General features: G+C 32.2%; 1 protein-coding gene across 4 annotated transcripts in view; it reads right to left on the bottom strand.

Annotated features, from left to right (window-relative positions):
* RhoGAP71E (Rho GTPase activating protein at 71E) overlaps nucleotides 1-17,677 on the bottom strand; it is a 122,479-nt gene extending 104,802 nt beyond the window's left edge. The window contains exons 1-2 of one of the 4 annotated variants that reach the window (XM_072532797.1): nucleotides 17,104-17,677; nucleotides 7,223-7,494 (exon numbers count right to left, since the gene is read on the bottom strand). In XM_072532797.1, the coding sequence (XP_072388898.1) occupies nucleotides 7,223-7,494; nucleotides 17,104-17,370 (539 nt within the window). In that variant the 5' untranslated portion in view covers nucleotides 17,371-17,677. The remainder of the gene's footprint in view (nucleotides 1-7,222; nucleotides 7,495-17,103) is intronic. The other 3 variants (XM_072532794.1, XM_072532796.1, XM_072532795.1) reach the window with 3 other exon arrangements.
* Between the last annotated feature and the right edge of the window lie 1,522 nt (nucleotides 17,678-19,199).

Genomic DNA, 19,199 nt, shown 5'->3' on the forward strand with positions numbered 1-19,199 from the left:
ACGTTTAGTACCAGAAACTGGCCCAATCAAACGTTTAACTATGTTTTGCGGATTGTTACTTTGTCGAAAAGGTCCTTCTGGTTGTGTGCCGACGTAAACTTCCTTGTTTAGACAGTAGTAAGTTTTGGCATTCACTAGCGCAAAAACGCCATACTTCGCTCGCTTATTCGGAAGGTATTGAAGAAATGACACACGTTCCCTGAACGATTCCAGTTTTTCGTCTATTGTAAGATGTCGACTTCCAATATGATTGTCTCTTGACTTTCTAATGCGGTTTGTTCTTCCTCAGAGTCAATATCAATGAACGATTTATCATCGTCAGAAATACTGCCAAACTCCGCCCATAAACGTTTTAACCTTTCCTGCTCTTGTTCGTAAGACGTAATTATTTTATCCAATATTACAAAAATTAGGCTATTTACATCAAGACGATATTGTACATCACATTGAAGTAATTTAAACTAATTTTAATATTTAATTAGCCAGTCCTTGTTTTTAATAACTAGTTCACATCTTTTGGGCATGGAATTTATTAATTTTTGCAGTTCCTCCATGGAAATACAGTGATGCCAAGCGTGGATTAGAGATTCGATTAATTTCGTTTTACTTGTGGGTTTGCTTTTGGAAATGATGTTTGATATTCTTTGCCACAAATTCTTGATGGGATTGAGGTCCGGGGATTGCGCTGGCCAGTCCATCGTATCAATTTCATTACTCTCCATCCAAGCTTTAACCAATTTTGCTCTATGGCAAGGAGCATTATCATCCTGAAAAATAAAATTTTCTTCTCCAAACAGGACTTTTCCACTACGCAACATCTTATTCTGTAGTACCTCAATGTATTTGGTAGCATTCATCATCTCAGAGACAACGTGTAGGCGACCAACTCCTCGAGCGGACATGCAACCCCATATCATAACGGAGGTTGGATGTTTAATCGTGGGAAGAACACATTTTGGAGAAAATTCTTTACCAGGAAATCTTCTGACGAAGGCATTTCCAGCATGATTATTAATATTGAAAGTGGATTCATCACTAACCAGTACACTCTGACACTGCTGCTGTCCAGATTCGATGTTCCTTGGCCCATTTCAAACGGTGCAATCTTTGCTTTTCTGAAAGCAGTAATTTCTTCCGTGTCTTACATCCTCTAAGTCCAAAACTAAGCAGTATTTTTCTCGCAGTGGAAGTGCACACGCTTACACCTGTAGATTCAGACCACAGCTTCGTCAATTGAGTGGAATTAAGGCTTCTGTCTGCCAGACTTGTTCTTCTTAACGCAGCGTCATCCCGAACAGAAGTTTTCATTGGTCGGCCACTACGCGGTCTGTCGTCGATTTTTCCTTGTTCAGCATACTTCTTAATGACTCTAATTACTGTAGATTGATAACAGTTTACTGCAGATGCTATTTCGCGACTAGATTTGTCGTTTTATGGTGAAAAATAATTTCAAAACGCTTTTTGTCCGATAATTTAGTTTGTTTGGTCTGGGATGACATTTTGACCTTTTTATCAAAAATCAAAGAGCGAATAAATGTGTTAGGGTAACTACAGTGTTTATATAGTCAAAATATGTGGCAAATTTGGCATTAAGATTCAATTTAATAGTTTAACGACTTAATAATCACCTCATAATTTTCTCGGATTATGGGAAATCCCTTCAATCAGACTATTTTAATCTTTTCTGTAGAATTTTGAGCTTGTAATTAAAAAAACATTAGGAAGTATACCGATAATGCTAATTACAAGCACAAATTTAAAATGAATTAGCAAAAATATACAAAAAAATTGTGTTAAACCTCAAAAACTATAAGACGCTTAGGTGGTGCAGGACTTTTTAACAATACTTCAAACGAAACCAATTGCGTATTACAAACACAGACTTACTTAAAATGTTCATATGAACGTTTTCAATAGAGTAGATAAAACCCAGACGTCAAGTTTTGAGGCATTTCAATTTCGCATCACAATGGCAGCGGACGTTAAATAGTTAGTTTTTTTAAATACAGTTTTTGTGGTGAAAACTCACATTATGCGGTAAGTTTATTGTTTTTGTCCCTATTCGTCTGATCATTTATTTTCGTCAGATTGTTTTATCTTTCTAGAGTTGACTGCACTTAAGGAGCCGCTCACGTTATCGCGTCATCAATTCTTTTGCTTGATAAGAAGTGATTCCGACCTTTTTGCGTTAGAACGCATGGCAGTTTGAGTTGAATGACCTCACCCACCACCCACTTTCGGATTATAGGTGAGCACGTAAATATTTGATTTCGATATTTCATGTTACAGTTTTATGGTTGATTAGGGATACATTTATGTAATTTATTTTTGATTTAATTCTCAGTTATTTTGATTATTAAGAAGTTACATATTTTTTTGAGGATATTAATATTTATGTAATTTATTTTATGACTAATTCCCAGTTATTTCAAACATTAAGAAATTGTGCATTATTTATTACGAGTATGTTATGTTTAATTTTTATTCAGTATTATTACTTACGAACCAAAAAGCTTTGGCGGTTAACATCAGTTATCATTTTTGAAATTTTAAGTAACAATTAATTTCCTTTTAATAAGCGATTATTCATAATCGCTTATTTTAGATTTAATCGAGGATCGCGATTTATTTAGATATTAGATTATTGATGTCAGTAAATGATCTTTTTCTTTTTATAAGAATGAATAAATATACTCGCGATCATAAAATCCGGGTCACCTTGAAAATTCCCAGTTTCTTGAATATTTTTGCCTCTGGTACAGTAATAACCTTTTTTTAGGCTAATGTATGTATTTTTTATGTCATCAATCTTTGTTTTGAAAGAAAAGAAAACGGTTTTTTATTGTTTTTATTGAAAAAGCAGAAAACAAACAAAACTGTTGATAAAACAGACATACGAAAAAAAATGGAAAATACAGAATGTGGTAAAACATCAGTTAAATTTCAATGACTAATATCGTGTATTGCCTCCCGTTTCTCTAATTACCTCTTGCAGACGACAGGGTATACACTCAATTTTTCTCCGGATTACATGATGTGGTGTGTTATTTCACTCAGTTCCTAACAGATCCTTAAGCTCCTGTGCGTTGTTAGGAGTAAGTGTATGGGTTTGAATTCCTTCTTTTTTTTTTAAATCGTCCCAGAGATGTTCGATGGGATTCAGGTCCAGAGACCTATCTGGCCAGGGTAACCTCGTAATTCCAACCTCGTCCAAGTATTGCATACTGATATTGTCCTGCATAAAAACGGCGTTTTCTCTAAGCCCTTCCATGGTGGGCATAACATGGGGCCAGAATCTCCGTAATGTACCTTCCTGCAGTTAACGACCCATTTTCGATTAAGGGTAATACTGTGTGGAAGTCCGATACACCTCTCCAAGCCATGACCGAGCCTCCATCAGATAGCATTCTTGGAGCAATGCAAGCTTGTGAAAATCGTTCACCGGTTCTCCTCCCAACTCTTACACGTCCATCGGATCGAGTTAGGGACGAAACGAAGTGGCGGTCCTGTAGCCATTACCCGAGAAGACAGTCCAGAAGAACGAAGTCTTCTCCTGACTGTTGCAACGCTAACATTGCGATTTCGTACTTCCTGTAGACGATTTTGATGCATAACCGCAGTTGAGGTCCGGTTTCGTAAAGCCTAAAACACAAGGAAACGGTCATGTCGTGCTGTCGAGAGGTCGTCTGGTTAGCAAACATGTCCCCTGAAAGAGTTAAAACACTCGTTGAACCGTAGAAAGGCTTACGATAACAGTTCTTGCGACTTGCCGTTGAGTGTGACCGTCTTCCACATGCGCAACAATTAGTGCCGTTTCAACAACAATCAAAGGCATTTTTGTCCAAAAATAAACAATAATAAACACTAATAATGGCACTAATAAACACTAATGGTGGCAATAATAAACGTTTGTTTGTTGCGCTTGAACAGAAAGTCGAAGCACAAATGAGACATTTAAAACAAGCGGCAGTTACAGGTACCGTTCATTTTGGGAAGTATACACTTGTCCGCGAAATCGATACTATTGGAACTCTTTGTTACAAAGGAAACCGCTAAGCCGACAATAATTCTCAAAAACATGCATTAGTTTGTACTTGTGTTATTATTATTTACGCCAATAAATCTCTAGTTAAGATTTTTGCACTTTAGCTGTATTCAGTATTTCTTGTTTTTTTTTTAAGTCAAATTGTTATATATCTGTTATCTATTATTATATCGCTACAAAAATGGCACCCACCCGTGGGGCCTGATCTTCTTTTTGTCCGTTACAAACAAGCTGCTAGAATGCTGCTCGGATGGAAGCTACATGAAACAATTCCTAGATCGTTTGACCTGTCCATTGTCTAATTTGACAGAGCCAGATCAGTTGTTTTCTTCCAACCCAGCGTTTTCCTTCTAGTTTGTCCTGAATCATCAACCAGAGTAAGCGATATGTAGGTCCCCTCATATGAAGGAAGTATTGGACCTGTCGCATTTTGATGGTGTAGATTAATTAGAGCTTTTTATGCATGGTTTCTAGCACACATGCGGTGGATATCTGTGCTGTCCCTTTGGTTTTTTAGCATGCGATGGTAATACTACAGCTTAAACACTTCTAACCTATTTAGATTTTTGACTTTTATTGTCTAGGTTTCACATCCATAAAGCAAAGCGGGCCAGAAGTATCACTTTAGCACTCTTAAACGCTTGTTCAACGAGAAACTTCTATTGAATAATAAAGAATGCCAGTTAATAAAACTTTTGCGAGCTAATTCTATTCTGGTCGAAATTTCCTCGTCGCTCTCAACCTTGCAGTCGGTCCAGCTGCCCAGATATCTATGCCCCACAGAGCTTGCGAATTATTTATAGCCTTGGCACGTTATGGGCGAACTGCCGTGTCTGATAACATTTCTTCTGAGCGTAAAATTTCAGGGATCGGGAGTTCAAATTCCGGCCGAGAAAGTTCGATTTGGCCTTGATACAAGAACTCGGGGTACGTCAGTGTCAAATAAATGGTTGACAGATAACTTAAAACGGACTTTCCAATAGGGACTTTCGGACTTTTGACAGTTGGTAGCGGCCAGACTGTTGAAGCTACATCCGTCAAGTTGGTTGTCAGTTATTCAGTGTGTTTTATCTGAATGTAAAATTGTTTTATCTGATTGAGTACGCCGATAAAATGCTAAAGATGTGCCGAAAACATCGCCTCTGTCCGTGAGAGTTTGCAGGAGAATTCAAGGCAGTCGATTTCATAACGCTCACAAGAACTCAGCCTTTCAGAGACCACTACTTGACGAATTTTGTGCCGTGACAGGCTTGCACCCGTACAAAATTCAATTGACCAAAGAACTGAATGTAAATGACTACAGATAACGGCTTGTGTTCGTTGAATGTGCTTTAGAGCAGTTGAAAACTGACCCTTATTTTATAGAAAATTCATCTTCAGCGATGATGCCCATTTTTGGATGAATGGATACGTCAACAAACAGAATAGTAGAATTTGGGACGGTACCAATCTCGATGAGATCCAAGAACGTACATTGCATTCCGAATAAGTCACTGGTTGGTTTAGATTTTGGATTCTTCTTCTTCATGTGACTTGTCCGTTCCGAACGTTGGCAATCAACATGGCTATTCTGACTTTGTTTACGGCAGATCTGAATAGTTCAGCAGATGACAATCCGAACCATTGCCGCAAGTTTTGGAGCCACGAGTATCTTCTCCTCCCTGGACCCCTTCTGCTGTCTATTTTCCCTTGAACGATCAGTTGTAGTACTCTATATTTATTATGTCTCATAATGTGACCCAAGTATTCCAACTTTCTTTTATTTATACTTATTCCTACCTCTCTCTCTTTACCTATCCGGCGTAGTACCTCTTCGTTGGTCACGTGCTCAGTCCAGGATATACGTAATATACGTCGGTAAGCCCACATTTCGAAGGCCTCTACTTTTTTCATCAATGTTGCGGTCATTGTCCACGCCTCCATTCCATATAACAAAACCGGGAATACATAACATTTCAGAAGTCGAATTTTGAGAGGTAGGGTGAGGCTTTTAGAGGTGAAAATTTGCTTCATGCTAGTGAACGATGCTCTTGCCTTTTCTACTCTTATACGTATTTCCTTTGCTTGATCCCAATTTGAGTTAACTGTTGTTCCCAAGTAGATGTACGAATCCACATGTTCAATTCTTTCATTGTCTAATATCAGTTGCTGTGGTGGTTGTTGGGTTTTGCTTACTAACATCCGTTTGGTTTTTGTGATATTTAGTCTGAGTCCGTATTGTGCACTTGTTTTTTGTATCTTACTCATTAGGCAACTCAGTTCCTCCATGCTACTTGCTAGAATCACAGTGTCATCAGCATACCTTATGTTATTAATTATTTTCCATTTATCTTTATGTCTTCTGTGCTTTCCTCCAGCGCTGTCTTAAAGACTTCTTCTGAGTTTTGGATTTTGGATTAGCGGCGTAATCGCTCCATATTTATTTAAGTACGACGTTGGCCGAGCAATCACCATTAACGTCGGACGCTATAGGTCGATGATTGCCAAATTATTTTGGCTTGAATTGGATGATATGGACACCAATGACATGTGGTTTCAAAAGGAGGACGCTATGTGCCACACAGTTTACGCCACAGTGGCCATTCAACTGGCGACCGAGATCGTGCGATTTCACCCCTTTAGACTCTTTTTTATGGAGATTTTTTAACTTATAGGTTCTTGTGAATAAGCAACAAACCACGGACTTAAAATCTAACATAATCCATATTAATGCATCATGCCGTCTTATTTAAATTTAAAGATAGGAAACGTTTAAGAGATATAGAGGATATATATAACAGTTAAGGGAAAATTCAATAAATCAATTGCCTGCAGTACAAACGACACCCAGTGAAAAAAATAGGATCTATCCTTAATTAAGGACTTTCTCTAGGATTAGTATCTCAAAAAGGTAATTAAAATTTTAAGATCAACTGCACATCTGTTGCGGTAAATATTAGAAGTTTAGCGGTAATTAATCAGTCATTTAGCGACATCCAAATGGATACAATCGGCTGAAATTTTGGGAATTGTTTAGGCTTCTGAAGGCTTCTTCCACATTAGAAACAATTTATTCAGTTAGAATTAATTTCTTTCAATTCTTTCTAATGTTAGTCAAATTAAAAAAATATTTTTAACTTTTCCCAAATTGAAATGAATCTAAATCTGAGTCTAATCTAGATAAGTAAATGTACTTACTTATGAATCTCTTCTTGTTGTACTTGAAAATCCATAACATCTATAATTTGGAAAAACTTATTTTCAATGTCTTTACCAAACACACCTCCTGGTACTTTTCTAAGAAATTTTTTGAGAACACTTGCTATTGTGTATACACTAAAATTGTCCATATTAACCAGTCTTCCAGTCTGCAGAAAATGTATGAGTTTCTTCATGGCACCCTGGTTACCAGGAGCCCTGAAAACATCTTTTCTGTAAGGTGCTTCTTTGTTTAACTTTAGAATGAGTACCTAAAAAAATATCAAACTGTAGTTTTAGTATAGATTATCAGCAATAAATATTTTACCAATAAATTAACTAAAAAAATCTGCTTCTTATGCCATTATTTAACTTTATTTGAATTTTCATTAATAGATAGGTATTCTAAAATGCAATTTTTAAAATTAAACAACCTTGTATTTTGTGACACTGAATATTTCCCTAATGTGTCAAAAACCCCTTAACATCCATTATATACAACTTGTTTTAGATTATTTTGACTAATATGAGTAATTATTGCCACTACACTAATATTATGTGCCAATCTAGTTTTAATGTAACACTGTAATTACTTAATTATCTCTTAACACTTGGTATCCACATCCAAATTTTAAAGGTTAACAAATACAGCTACTTCTCCACATTTGACTTATCTTGTTTATAAGTTTTATTATTAAAAAAGAATATAATAAGAAACTAATAACAAAACGATCAAAGCTATATGAAAACAGGATGTCTGAAGCTGCCAACAAAAATAAATGCATGTGGCAAATTGTCAGTGAAATTAATGGTCAATTAAAAAGTGTAAATTCAATAAAAGTAGAGGGTAGTCCTCAAGAGATTGCTGATAAATACATGATCCACTTAAATACTATTTTAAATACCACTTTATCTCAATTACAATACACTGAATATAAAGACAACATTGCAAGTAACATAAATTCAGTGTTCGTCGCACCTGTGACAGAAACTGAAATTATGGATATAACTAAAAATTTAAAAAACAAAATGAGTTGTGGAATTGATGAAATACCCACTAAAATCCTTAAACTTTGTATAAAGGAGATAGTGAATCCTCTCACTACAATCATAAATAATTCACTAAAATCTGGTGTATTTCCTGAATGCCTGAAAACTGCCATAGTAACACCTGTTTACAAAAAGGGTGATCCTAAATTAATTAATAACTATAGACCCATTAGCCTTCTATGTTCCTTTTCAAAAATCTTAGAAATGACTATGTATACGCGGATAACAGAATTTTTAACAAAATGTCATATTATTAGTGCAAATCAGCATGGTTATCAACAGGGAAAATCAACTCAGACTGCGATTTTTCAATTTGTCTGGGATATTTTGAAATGTTCTCTTTTTGGACGCTAAAGACTGGTTTTCTATGAATAGGTTGGTTTTAAATCAAAATAAAACAGATCTTCTTTTGTTTAAGACAAATTATGCACATTCAGATATGCCAAACAGTATTATTGTAAATAATGACACTTTAAATATTAGCAGCAGTACCAAATTTTTAGGATTATATATTGACAGTTTTTTATGTTGGGATAAACATGTTGACCAGTTATGTATGTCTTTGAGTAAAGTGATTTACAGCTTTAGAGTTCTAAAAAAATACATGAATAGTAACTCATTAAAAACAGTGTATCATGCTAATTTTGAAGCAAAATTTAGATATGGTCTAATAAATTTTGGCTACAGTAGGGACATAAATAATGTATTTCTGGTTCAGAAAAAAATAATCAGAGTTATGTTTGACTTAAAAAGTAGGGAATCATGTAGAGGGCATTTTAGGAGTAATAATATTTTAACAGTTTACGCTGTATTTATTCAAGAATGCTTACTGTTTCTATATAAGAATAAAATACTCTTTAGGAACTTTGAGCCCAATAGTATAGTAAATACCAGGTTATATAATTATAAAATTCCAATACACAGGTTAAGTATAACAGAAAAAAACGCTCTTTATTGCTGCATCAAATTGTTTAATAAACTGCCTGAACCTATTAAAAGGGAGGAAAGATTAAGTTTGTATAAACATCAAATATTTAAATTACTGGTAGCTCTTGAGCCATATTCTGTGGAGGACTATTTGTATATGTAACGGTTAGGAATAAGTAAATAATATTTTCGTTTGTGACACTGTTTTTTTTTAATAATTTTATGTTCACGGAATGTATATTATTTTCTAAAAATAAAGATATTGTTATGTTATGTTATTACAATCCCGACAAACAAAGCTCTTACGTGTTACATAAGTAAACCAAAAAGGCTTATACAGTTTGTCAAATCCAGGAACAAGTTTGAAAATCTTACAATCGCCACACCCACCTGATGCCCACTAAAATTATCGGAAATATATCAATAGAAGTAAACAACTTGGGGAGGGGTGGAGGAAAAGCTTGGGGGTCAGGTAGGTACCACTTCATAGCAAAATGTGACCAGTTTGATCTTCGGACATGTAAGTCCCACTGTACAATGGTACACACAGGTTTCTTAGGGGCAGGGTTGAACATGTATGTGTGTGTGCAAAGTTTCTCCTTGTACAATAAAAAACAATATCATCTACAAATTGTATTGTTCATATGTTTAAAGTTTAAATTGGCATCCATTGTATACAATAAAAACAAAACTGGACTTAAAATACTACCTTGGGAGAGTTCAAGGTTTGTAGTTGTAGGTGTAGTGGTTACTTGATTTTATTTTTAAATGTATTTTTCTGTTTGTGAACAGCAAAGTTATAAAGTTCACTAATTGTTTATGAAATCCAGTTGAAATCAATTTATTTGTTAAAACATCTAGATCAATGTTATCAAATGCACTTGTAATATTGTTAAAATCTGCCATAGTCAACAGATTACTAGTAAATCCAGCTAAAGTATCTATTACAATTACTGTTTAAGCTTAAAATGTTGATCTAGATTTTCTGAAACCATATTGTGTGTCAGGCAGAATATATTCTTTCTCTAACCATTGCTCAAAATGATTTTTGATAAGCCCCTCGAAGGTTTTCAACACAGATGAAGCGAATGATATGGGCCTATAAAAGATTGGAATAGAATAGAATAGAAATGTAGTGTTTTTTTATTGAGATGATAATAAACCCCTTCCAATTTTCAGGGATTGTTATTGTTCTGTTGTTTGCCCTGTCCATATTGCATTATATACTATTACTAAAAGTTTTGGTACATTAGCAAAAAATTCATTCCACTCTTGCAGTGTTCATTTCTTTTTTGGTTCAATATATAATGAAGCTAAACGAATGGTTTTTTTATTAAGTAACAGCTTAAAAGCAATACATTTATGAGAAAAATTGACTTTAGTATTTAATATTATTGTTTTATAGTAAATGTTTGCTTTCATGAAAATGACTAATTACATCCATCATTAAAATAATAATAATAACAGTAGCCATATTTTTGTTTACAAAAATTATTAAAATTTTATGGTTATTATTACCTTCTCTTATACTTTTGTTTTCTATTTATTTTGTAATACTCGTTTAGTGTATTTAGGGTAAAAACATTTATTGGAAATATAAACCATAAAGGAAATTTAAAAAAAAACTAATGAATAAAAAGCAAATGCATGATGTAAATTTTAGAAAATACCAACCTTTCTGTATCATTTAAGATTAAAAAGACATTAATGGATTATGTAAAAGTCAACAAATTTTTTCTTGCTAATGACTCAATACTATTTGTATACCTACTACAGTTAAATAGCAAAACAGATCAAATCTTTCTTAGGTTTGTATTTAAAAACCCATTAAATTCATGACCTAAGATTTTGAAATATTTCCTACATTTGACAAATAATACATGTTTTAGATTATCTTAGATTTATATCCTCTTCTACTTTACTCTAAATGTTACATATAAAATTGTCTGTAATCAACAACAACACTATCATCAGCAAATAATCTGATCAGGTATTAATTTTAATAATGTATTGTATAATACAAAGAGAACTGGTTCTAAAACTGAAATGTAAGGCAAATCAATATTTATTGTAAATATCTCACTTGCAATTTCATTAATTTTATGACTTTGTGATCTATTTTCTAAACAACTTTATATAAATTAGTGAACAACTCCCTGTTGTTATAACTATGTGTAGGTAGATTCATTTCCAACAGTTGTTTATTTCTAAAGAGGAATAGAAGAAATTCCTCAGTTTCTGAGAGAAAAATATTTTATCAAGTTCATTGTTCCACCATAAAAAATTACCTCATAAAGCACCAATGATTCAAAAATTGAAAAATAAATTGTTTTTAAGTCATCTTGATTTAAATATTGTGATAATACTCTGAAAGTATAGAGTACTGAATTCAATCTTTTATTAAGTTGCTGTATGTCACTTTCCCATGTCAATGTTACATAAATTGTCATGCTTAAAAATATAGTTTTAGTGCCAATTTCAACATTTGTATCATCTAACAGAAAATTATTTGGACATTCTATGTTTGATCTGGTTGTTCTAAATATTAAACAATTCTTTTTTTTTTGGTTATTTATAATCAATATTTGATTGGAGCACCACCAGAAGCAAAATATAAATTGTGATTCAAGAGTACAGATTATGGATTAAGTATATAACAGTACCTCGATGAATATATGTGAACGAAAATAGAATACTTTACTAGTGTGGTCCTACCTACAGTAATAGAAGCTAGAACATGAATTACAGGGTTAGTTATATAATTGTAGTTTACTGCCAAGAAAATATTTGATAAATGTCAGGTATTTGATTCAAAAATAATTACAGCATTTGTTCATTTGAAAAGAAATTAAATATTTCAGGTTTATTACATATATTTGTTAAACACTTGGTTTTTACTACAAAGAATTTGTAAAACTTGAGTGTCAAAAATAATTAAAGAACAATAGAAAATGTGAAAAAAACATATTATTGAATTAAGTACTGGGCCTACTCCTGAAATTAAAATATGGATGAAAACTTAAGATAATATAGTGACATAACATAGTTGAGGAATAGATAAAGGTAATGTTTTACTGGAGGACTCTACCATAATAAATAATAACAGCACATCTGCTGTGACATCAACAAATTACCTTAAAAAATTTGTTTTGACTTATAATAAATAAACTAAAAATATCTTTAACACTTTAAATTGTGTAATTTTAAGTTTGTTTTGTATGTCAATGTTATTTATCTGATAATGAATATTTACTTTCTTTCGTATCAGTTTTTATAAGGCATGAATAATCATTTTCTACTATGAATTGCAATACTTACTGACTCATTTATGTTTACATGAGGAAACCAAATTACTAAAAGGAAAATATGATATTTTTCTGTAACATTTTCGTTCCAACCAGTATATAATAAAAACCAAATAAGAATTTTAAGGCTGATTCAGACCAACAGTTATGTCACAGTCAGAGACGGTACAGTCGCGATTGCTTCTGTAGTTTTCCAATGAGGTAAATCACATGCACAGGCACCATCCAGTGGCTCAGCCAGCAATCAAGACTGTGACTTGATCTTGACAGGACCAGACTGCCGGGTTGGTGTGAATAGGAGACAGTTAGTCAGCCACTTGTTTTCAGTTTTATCATATTTTCCTCACTTGGTTCATTTTCACAGGAAATATTAATATGTATATACAGTGTAACCTTAATATAACGACCCTCGTTAATTATATAATGATAATATATAACGAATTTTGGCAATTTATAACCTTTATATAAAGTATTGTATCAAATTATTCACACTAAATTAAACATTGTAACAACAGAGAACTGCATTAAACACTATCAAGAGCGAAGAGAGAAAAGACGAACAAAATTTATTTATCAAGTACTTAAATGGCACACCTAGAATAATGACAAAAAACTACCACAGTCTTCACCTGGAGTGTGGGTTTATTTTCAAAATGTAGGTCTAAGAACTAAGCTCAAATGTTTATTTATGAATGTATCATATTCTCATTACAGTATTATCACAATCAGTGAGACTTAGTTGACATGTAACTATGCCAATGAAGAGCTGCAGTTGTTTGACCTTAACATATATATAGAACTTATCGCTCCAGGGAAACAAGTTCATTCTCAAGAGGTGGTGGAGTCCTTATTGCAGTTCATAAGAGCTTTAGAAGTAGATCTTTAACAGTTAACCAGATAATTGAACAACTTTTTGTCTTGGTGACTGAAGGTGCAAATCAGTTTATTATAGGAACAGCTATTTTCCACCAAAGTCTACATTTGAGAAATATTCCATATTTTGTGAAACATTAGAACAAATAGCTGAAGTCTATCCATCTGCACACTACTATCCGGCTGCTGACTTCAATTTACCGAACTGTGAATGGTTTTCAAATGACATGTGTTCTACAACAATTCCTCTATTAGCTGCCACAGCATCTGAAGTTGAAGCCTTGCAGGTTGTGTCTGGTATGTGTCAATACCACAATTTGCTTCAGTTAAACACTATTGTGAATTTCACTAGTAATATTCTCGATTTGGTGCTGGTTGATGATGATGATGTAACTGTGTCCAGGTTAGATGAAACTCTTTTGAGGGAGGGTATGCACCAGCCACCCCTGGAATTTGAGGTAAAGATGACCAAAAGATGCCCCAATAATAGTGGTTTGGTTAGTGATAGGTTTCTATAGGGACTTTAAGTCGGCTGACTATGTGAAAATAACTGATTTTTTGTCACAGTTCTGTTGGGATAATTTATTTTTAGGAAAACCACTGAATCAAATTGTGAATACTTTTTATGATATAGTTTACGTAGCTAAAGAATTATTTATCCCCTAAAAAGGTATTCGAAACATAGATTCCCTTCTTGGTTCTCTCAAAAGTTGAAGGACCTGATAGTTGAGAAAAAGAAAGCTCACAAAAAATATCTTTTATCTAAATCTCTTCTGGATTATCACACTTTTTCTCAGCTGAGGGCCAATTGCAATTTGTTAAAAACTGAAGGCTACAGAAATCATATTTATTTAACAAAATTATCACTAGGAAATAATTTGAAGGGATTTTGGTCATTTGTGAATTAACAGAGAGGAAAGCCTTCCTTGCCCGCTGTGTTATGGGGTGGTGTTGAATCCAGCCACGGACTAGATATTGTAAAACTTTTTGCAGAATATTGTTCTACAGTATATTCCACTCAAATATGTGACATACCCAGTGATCCACCTTCACTTGACCTTCTAACTTGACTGGTTTTAACATAACCATATCTGATATTTATTTAAAATTATCAGAACTGGATGTGAATAAGAGTCCTGGTCCTGATGGATTGCCTTCCAGCTTTCTCAAGAATTGTTGTTTTATATTATCCAAACCTCTTTTGCACATTTTTAATATGTCCTTAAATAAAGGTGAATTTCCAGAATACTGGAAAAATAGTTTTTTAACATATATTTTTAAAGTGGGAGATAATTCATTGGTGAATAAGTACAGACCCATTAGTAAAATTAGTGTAATACCAAAGATATTTGAATGTTTTGTATGTTAAAGCTTCACTTCAAAAAAAGGTAGCAGACCAACAATTTGGATTTCAGAATAGCAGATCAACTGAATGTAATATACTAGTGTTTGTGAACTTCCTAAGAAAGGCCATGGAGAGGGACTGTAGAGTACATGCACTATACACTGATTTCTCCAAGGCCTTTGATTGGGTCAACCATAATATTTTAATAGTTAAACTTAAAAAAATGGTTTCAGATGGTGCGTATCAGGGATTTTGTTTCCAGTGAGATTAAGGTTCATTCAGGAGTACCAGGGTTCTGATTTGGGACCCCTGTTATTTAAAATATTCATAAATAATGATATACACCACTGCTTCCAGCACAGTTCACCTCTTCTTTTTGTGGACAATCTAAAGTTCTACACAATTATCAATAATATAGAAGATTGTGTTAATCTTCAACACGATGCTGCTTCCATCGGTGGAGGTCAGTTACAATTTCAGCAAACTGTGTGAGGTTTTGTATTGGTCAAGCAAAATAAGTTTTGTCCAATCTCGAATTTTCTTCCACCAAGAACACTGATTCCTTCTATGATATCATATCTCTTGTGTCAATATACATAATATAAATCAAAGTAAACTAAAGTCCCCAATAGCAATTATTTTCCTTTCATAAAAAGTATTTGACACTGATACCACCATATATTTCTTGATTAACTGCATAGCTAATAAGTATGGACCATAAATTCATACAAAGTTGGTTAGACAATTGATCACAAAGTAATAATATTAATGAATTTAATTATGAGTGAGCCATATACAACAAATATTGGTTTGTCTCAAGTTTCAGTTTTAGGATCAGTTTTCTTTGTATTAAGTATACAATGAATTATTACAATTAATGCCTGATGGTATTATATTATTAGCTGATGATAGTGTTGTTGTGGATTATAGACAGTAATATACCAGAGTAATGTGGAAGTGGATATCAATCTAAGGTGATCTAACATGTATACTTATAAGCCATTTTGGTTTACTTTTGTAACATATGTAAGAGATTTATTTATCAGGATTGTAATAAAACTCATAAACAATGTTAGTCAAATGTGAAGAAGTAGTTGTATCTGTCAAACTTTAAAATTTGGATGTGGATACCAAGTGTTCCAAAGTGGGTACAAAAAATTCACAGGAAGCTTAGTACTGGTATAATTCTCAGTAGGTATGTTCTTTTTTTTTGTAAGCAGCATTGAATTTATAATTCTTCTGTCAATTTTATCAAAATTTGATATCAAGAGATCATATTAGTTGAAACTAAAACAAGTTGTAAATAATGTATTAAATATTACCATAAATCATGGTACTTTTCTCTGTATTCATATTCACACTGGCTATGAAGGCATATATTTTAGAAATTACAGAAAATGTAAATAATTATGTACTTATGTAGATTATTAAAATAGAACATAGAAGAAAAAATGAAAATGTTTGTTAATCTTGTGGTAGATATCAACATGTGCTTAGCTCTACTTTTCATCTTTATATGTAATTTTTTTTATATTACGGTCATACACAATAAAAAATTATTTTTACAATTAAGTATTGTTATTGACAATGGCCAAAAGGTTGAATAAAGGTTTTAATAAGATATAAAGCAGTTAACACCAAAAATAGCCATTATGGGGAAATAATACCTTCTTAGAAAATAATGCCTATCCATTAAATATGTTAGGTTCTAACATGGATAATCTGACTTTATTAAATTCTACTGTATAAGTACTGCAATTAGTACTTTATTTCCATTAAAATAAACAAAAATTAGAAAATGTTTAAGAAAATACCTTTTTAATTAAGGAAGAAAATATAAGAAAAGTAAAAATGAAATTTAAAATGTGGCATATGTCTACATAATAGTGTTAATTACTCATATGATTCATCAATGAAAGCACTTAAGACTCTTACTGGAATCCTATCTTATGTTGAAGTAGAAATTACACCAACTTCAGTGCAAAAATAGGTTAAAAAAACTTAAATATAGAAATTGTTATTTCATAGTATCTGCTTAAATCTCCTGAATGAAAAAAAAAATAGGAACAGTACACATGTACAGATAAATTTTAGGAATTGTTACACAACAAAATTACTAGGTCAAAAATATAGAATTAAAATTTACTTATAGCATATTTTTCCTTAATGATATGTAAATCACTTCATTTGAAAAATAAATTCGTATCTTAATTAGTTTCAGTCAAAAAAACAACCTAAAATTACTACAATTCTTGAAACATAAAAATAGGTCAGTGCATAGCAGAGGAGTTCACAAGGTAATTTAAATGTTAAAGGGTGATATTTATATAGAAACACAGATATCTATTACATATAATACACTAGCATCGTCAAAAACTTACCAAAAGTGGTCCCGGAATATCGTTTTTACAGACTTCTTCTAGAGAAACACCAAATTTCACTTTTTCGAGTCTTCTTGGGAAATGTCCAGTAGGGTGACCACAAGATGTGACAACGTTACCGAAAGTGGCAGCTCGCCGATGCATTCTAGCTGCCCAATTGCTCATTTCAAGAAAAAAGGGACTTTTAGCAGTGCTAGTATGATCACTGGAGCATAACCTAAACTTTCTGACATTTAAACCGATTATAAAGCAAACAAAAAAACACATACACAATAAAATCACATAACACACACTTTATATGTACTAAAATACAATTTAACGAAGTCCGAATTGGTCATTTTTATAACATTTTTAAAAACCAACCACACCTTAATATCGCCCCTTTATTTTAGTACAAATTGTTTACATGCCACCGATTGTAAACAGACAGGAAACAGTTACCACTGTTGCCAACGAAATGATACTCCCGCACAAAGCACAAATGCTTCATGTGTCAGGTATGGCATGCGGATTTACCAATGCACAATCCACATCCACGACGCATTCAAAATATTCTGACACAAAATACGTAGTCGGTTCACTATTCCCAGTCCAAACTAGTGAATTTAGTAATTATTTTTTTTTGCGAAGTTAGTAACTTTTTGACAGACTAGAAGTGGCTGGTAATTACTATACAACCAAGCACACGTGGTCATAGCCAATATTATAAACTCCATTCGCTTAACTCGGGCATATTTTGACAGATTCATTGTCGGAAACCTACAACACAACAATTCCTACTTCTCAGTATTAATAGCTAAAGTATCCTACCATTGCATACTACTTTGTTTAAAAAAAGAAGAATTATTCTAAATAGTGGAAGTGTATACTAAACACATCAAATGTTAGGAAGTATATATTTTAAAAAATATATTTTAGTTGTTATAATTTAACATAAATATTTATTATATGGTGCAGATAAATAAATATTTATTGTCAGTAATTCGCAAAGTTCTATTTTATTTACTATTTAGTTTGTTTACTATTAATATTGGCTATGAGTACGGGTGCTTGGTTGTATAGTAATTTCCAGCCACTTTTAGTCTGTCAAAAAGTAACTAACTTCGCAAAAAAATAATTACTAAATTCACTAGACAGTTCGGACTGGGAATAGCGAACCGAGTTTAGTAAACAAACGTAAATAAAATAGAACTTTATTAATTACCGACTAACTGGATAAACTTTAAATTCTGGATTAAACTTGATTAAACTTTTTTATAATATATATATATATATATATATATATATATATATATATATATATATATATATATATATATATATATATATATATATATATATATATATATATATATATATATATATATATAATATATATATATATATATATATATATATATATATATATATATATATATATATATATATATATATATATATATATATATATAATGAACCAGAAGTATTTGCTGACAACGTAAGGAAGTAAACGTTAAATAGTGGGTTTGCAGCAATAAAAATGAAATGTGTACTCTTTTAAATTTTTATTCCAAGCTTTCGGACATTGGTTATGTCCTTCATCAGGGAGCTACAAATGTGATTAAGAAATTGTTGGTGTTGGTATAATTAATTAAAAATTATTTCTACTTACAAACTTAACGAGGTTGTATCAACAAAGATCTATTATAATATTGATAAAATTTATCATGGTCTCTCATCTATTTTAATATATAAAAACTATTTTTATGTTTAAAATTTTAAAAAAATTATTACTGTAAATACAAAAACACTTAATTATTCTAAATAAATACGTGACATTATTTTGACAAAATTCTTTTAAATGTCAATTGATAAATTGTTGTTTGTGTTATTATTACATTTATCTAGTAGTAACAAATAGGAGAACATTTCATTTAGATGGCCAATATCCGTTTTATGATTCATTGTATTATTATTTTTGCAAATGTAGGCCATTTCAAGAAAAAGTCTTTTGGTGATGTTACTTTCCTGTTCTACTACTTTGATGTTATTATAATCTATCTGATGCCCATTTTTAAATACAATATATATATATATATATATATATATATATATAT

This window comes from Diabrotica undecimpunctata, chromosome 5 (genome assembly GCF_040954645.1).
Source record: "Diabrotica undecimpunctata isolate CICGRU chromosome 5, icDiaUnde3, whole genome shotgun sequence".
Classification (NCBI taxonomy): Eukaryota; Metazoa; Arthropoda; class Insecta; order Coleoptera; family Chrysomelidae; genus Diabrotica; species Diabrotica undecimpunctata.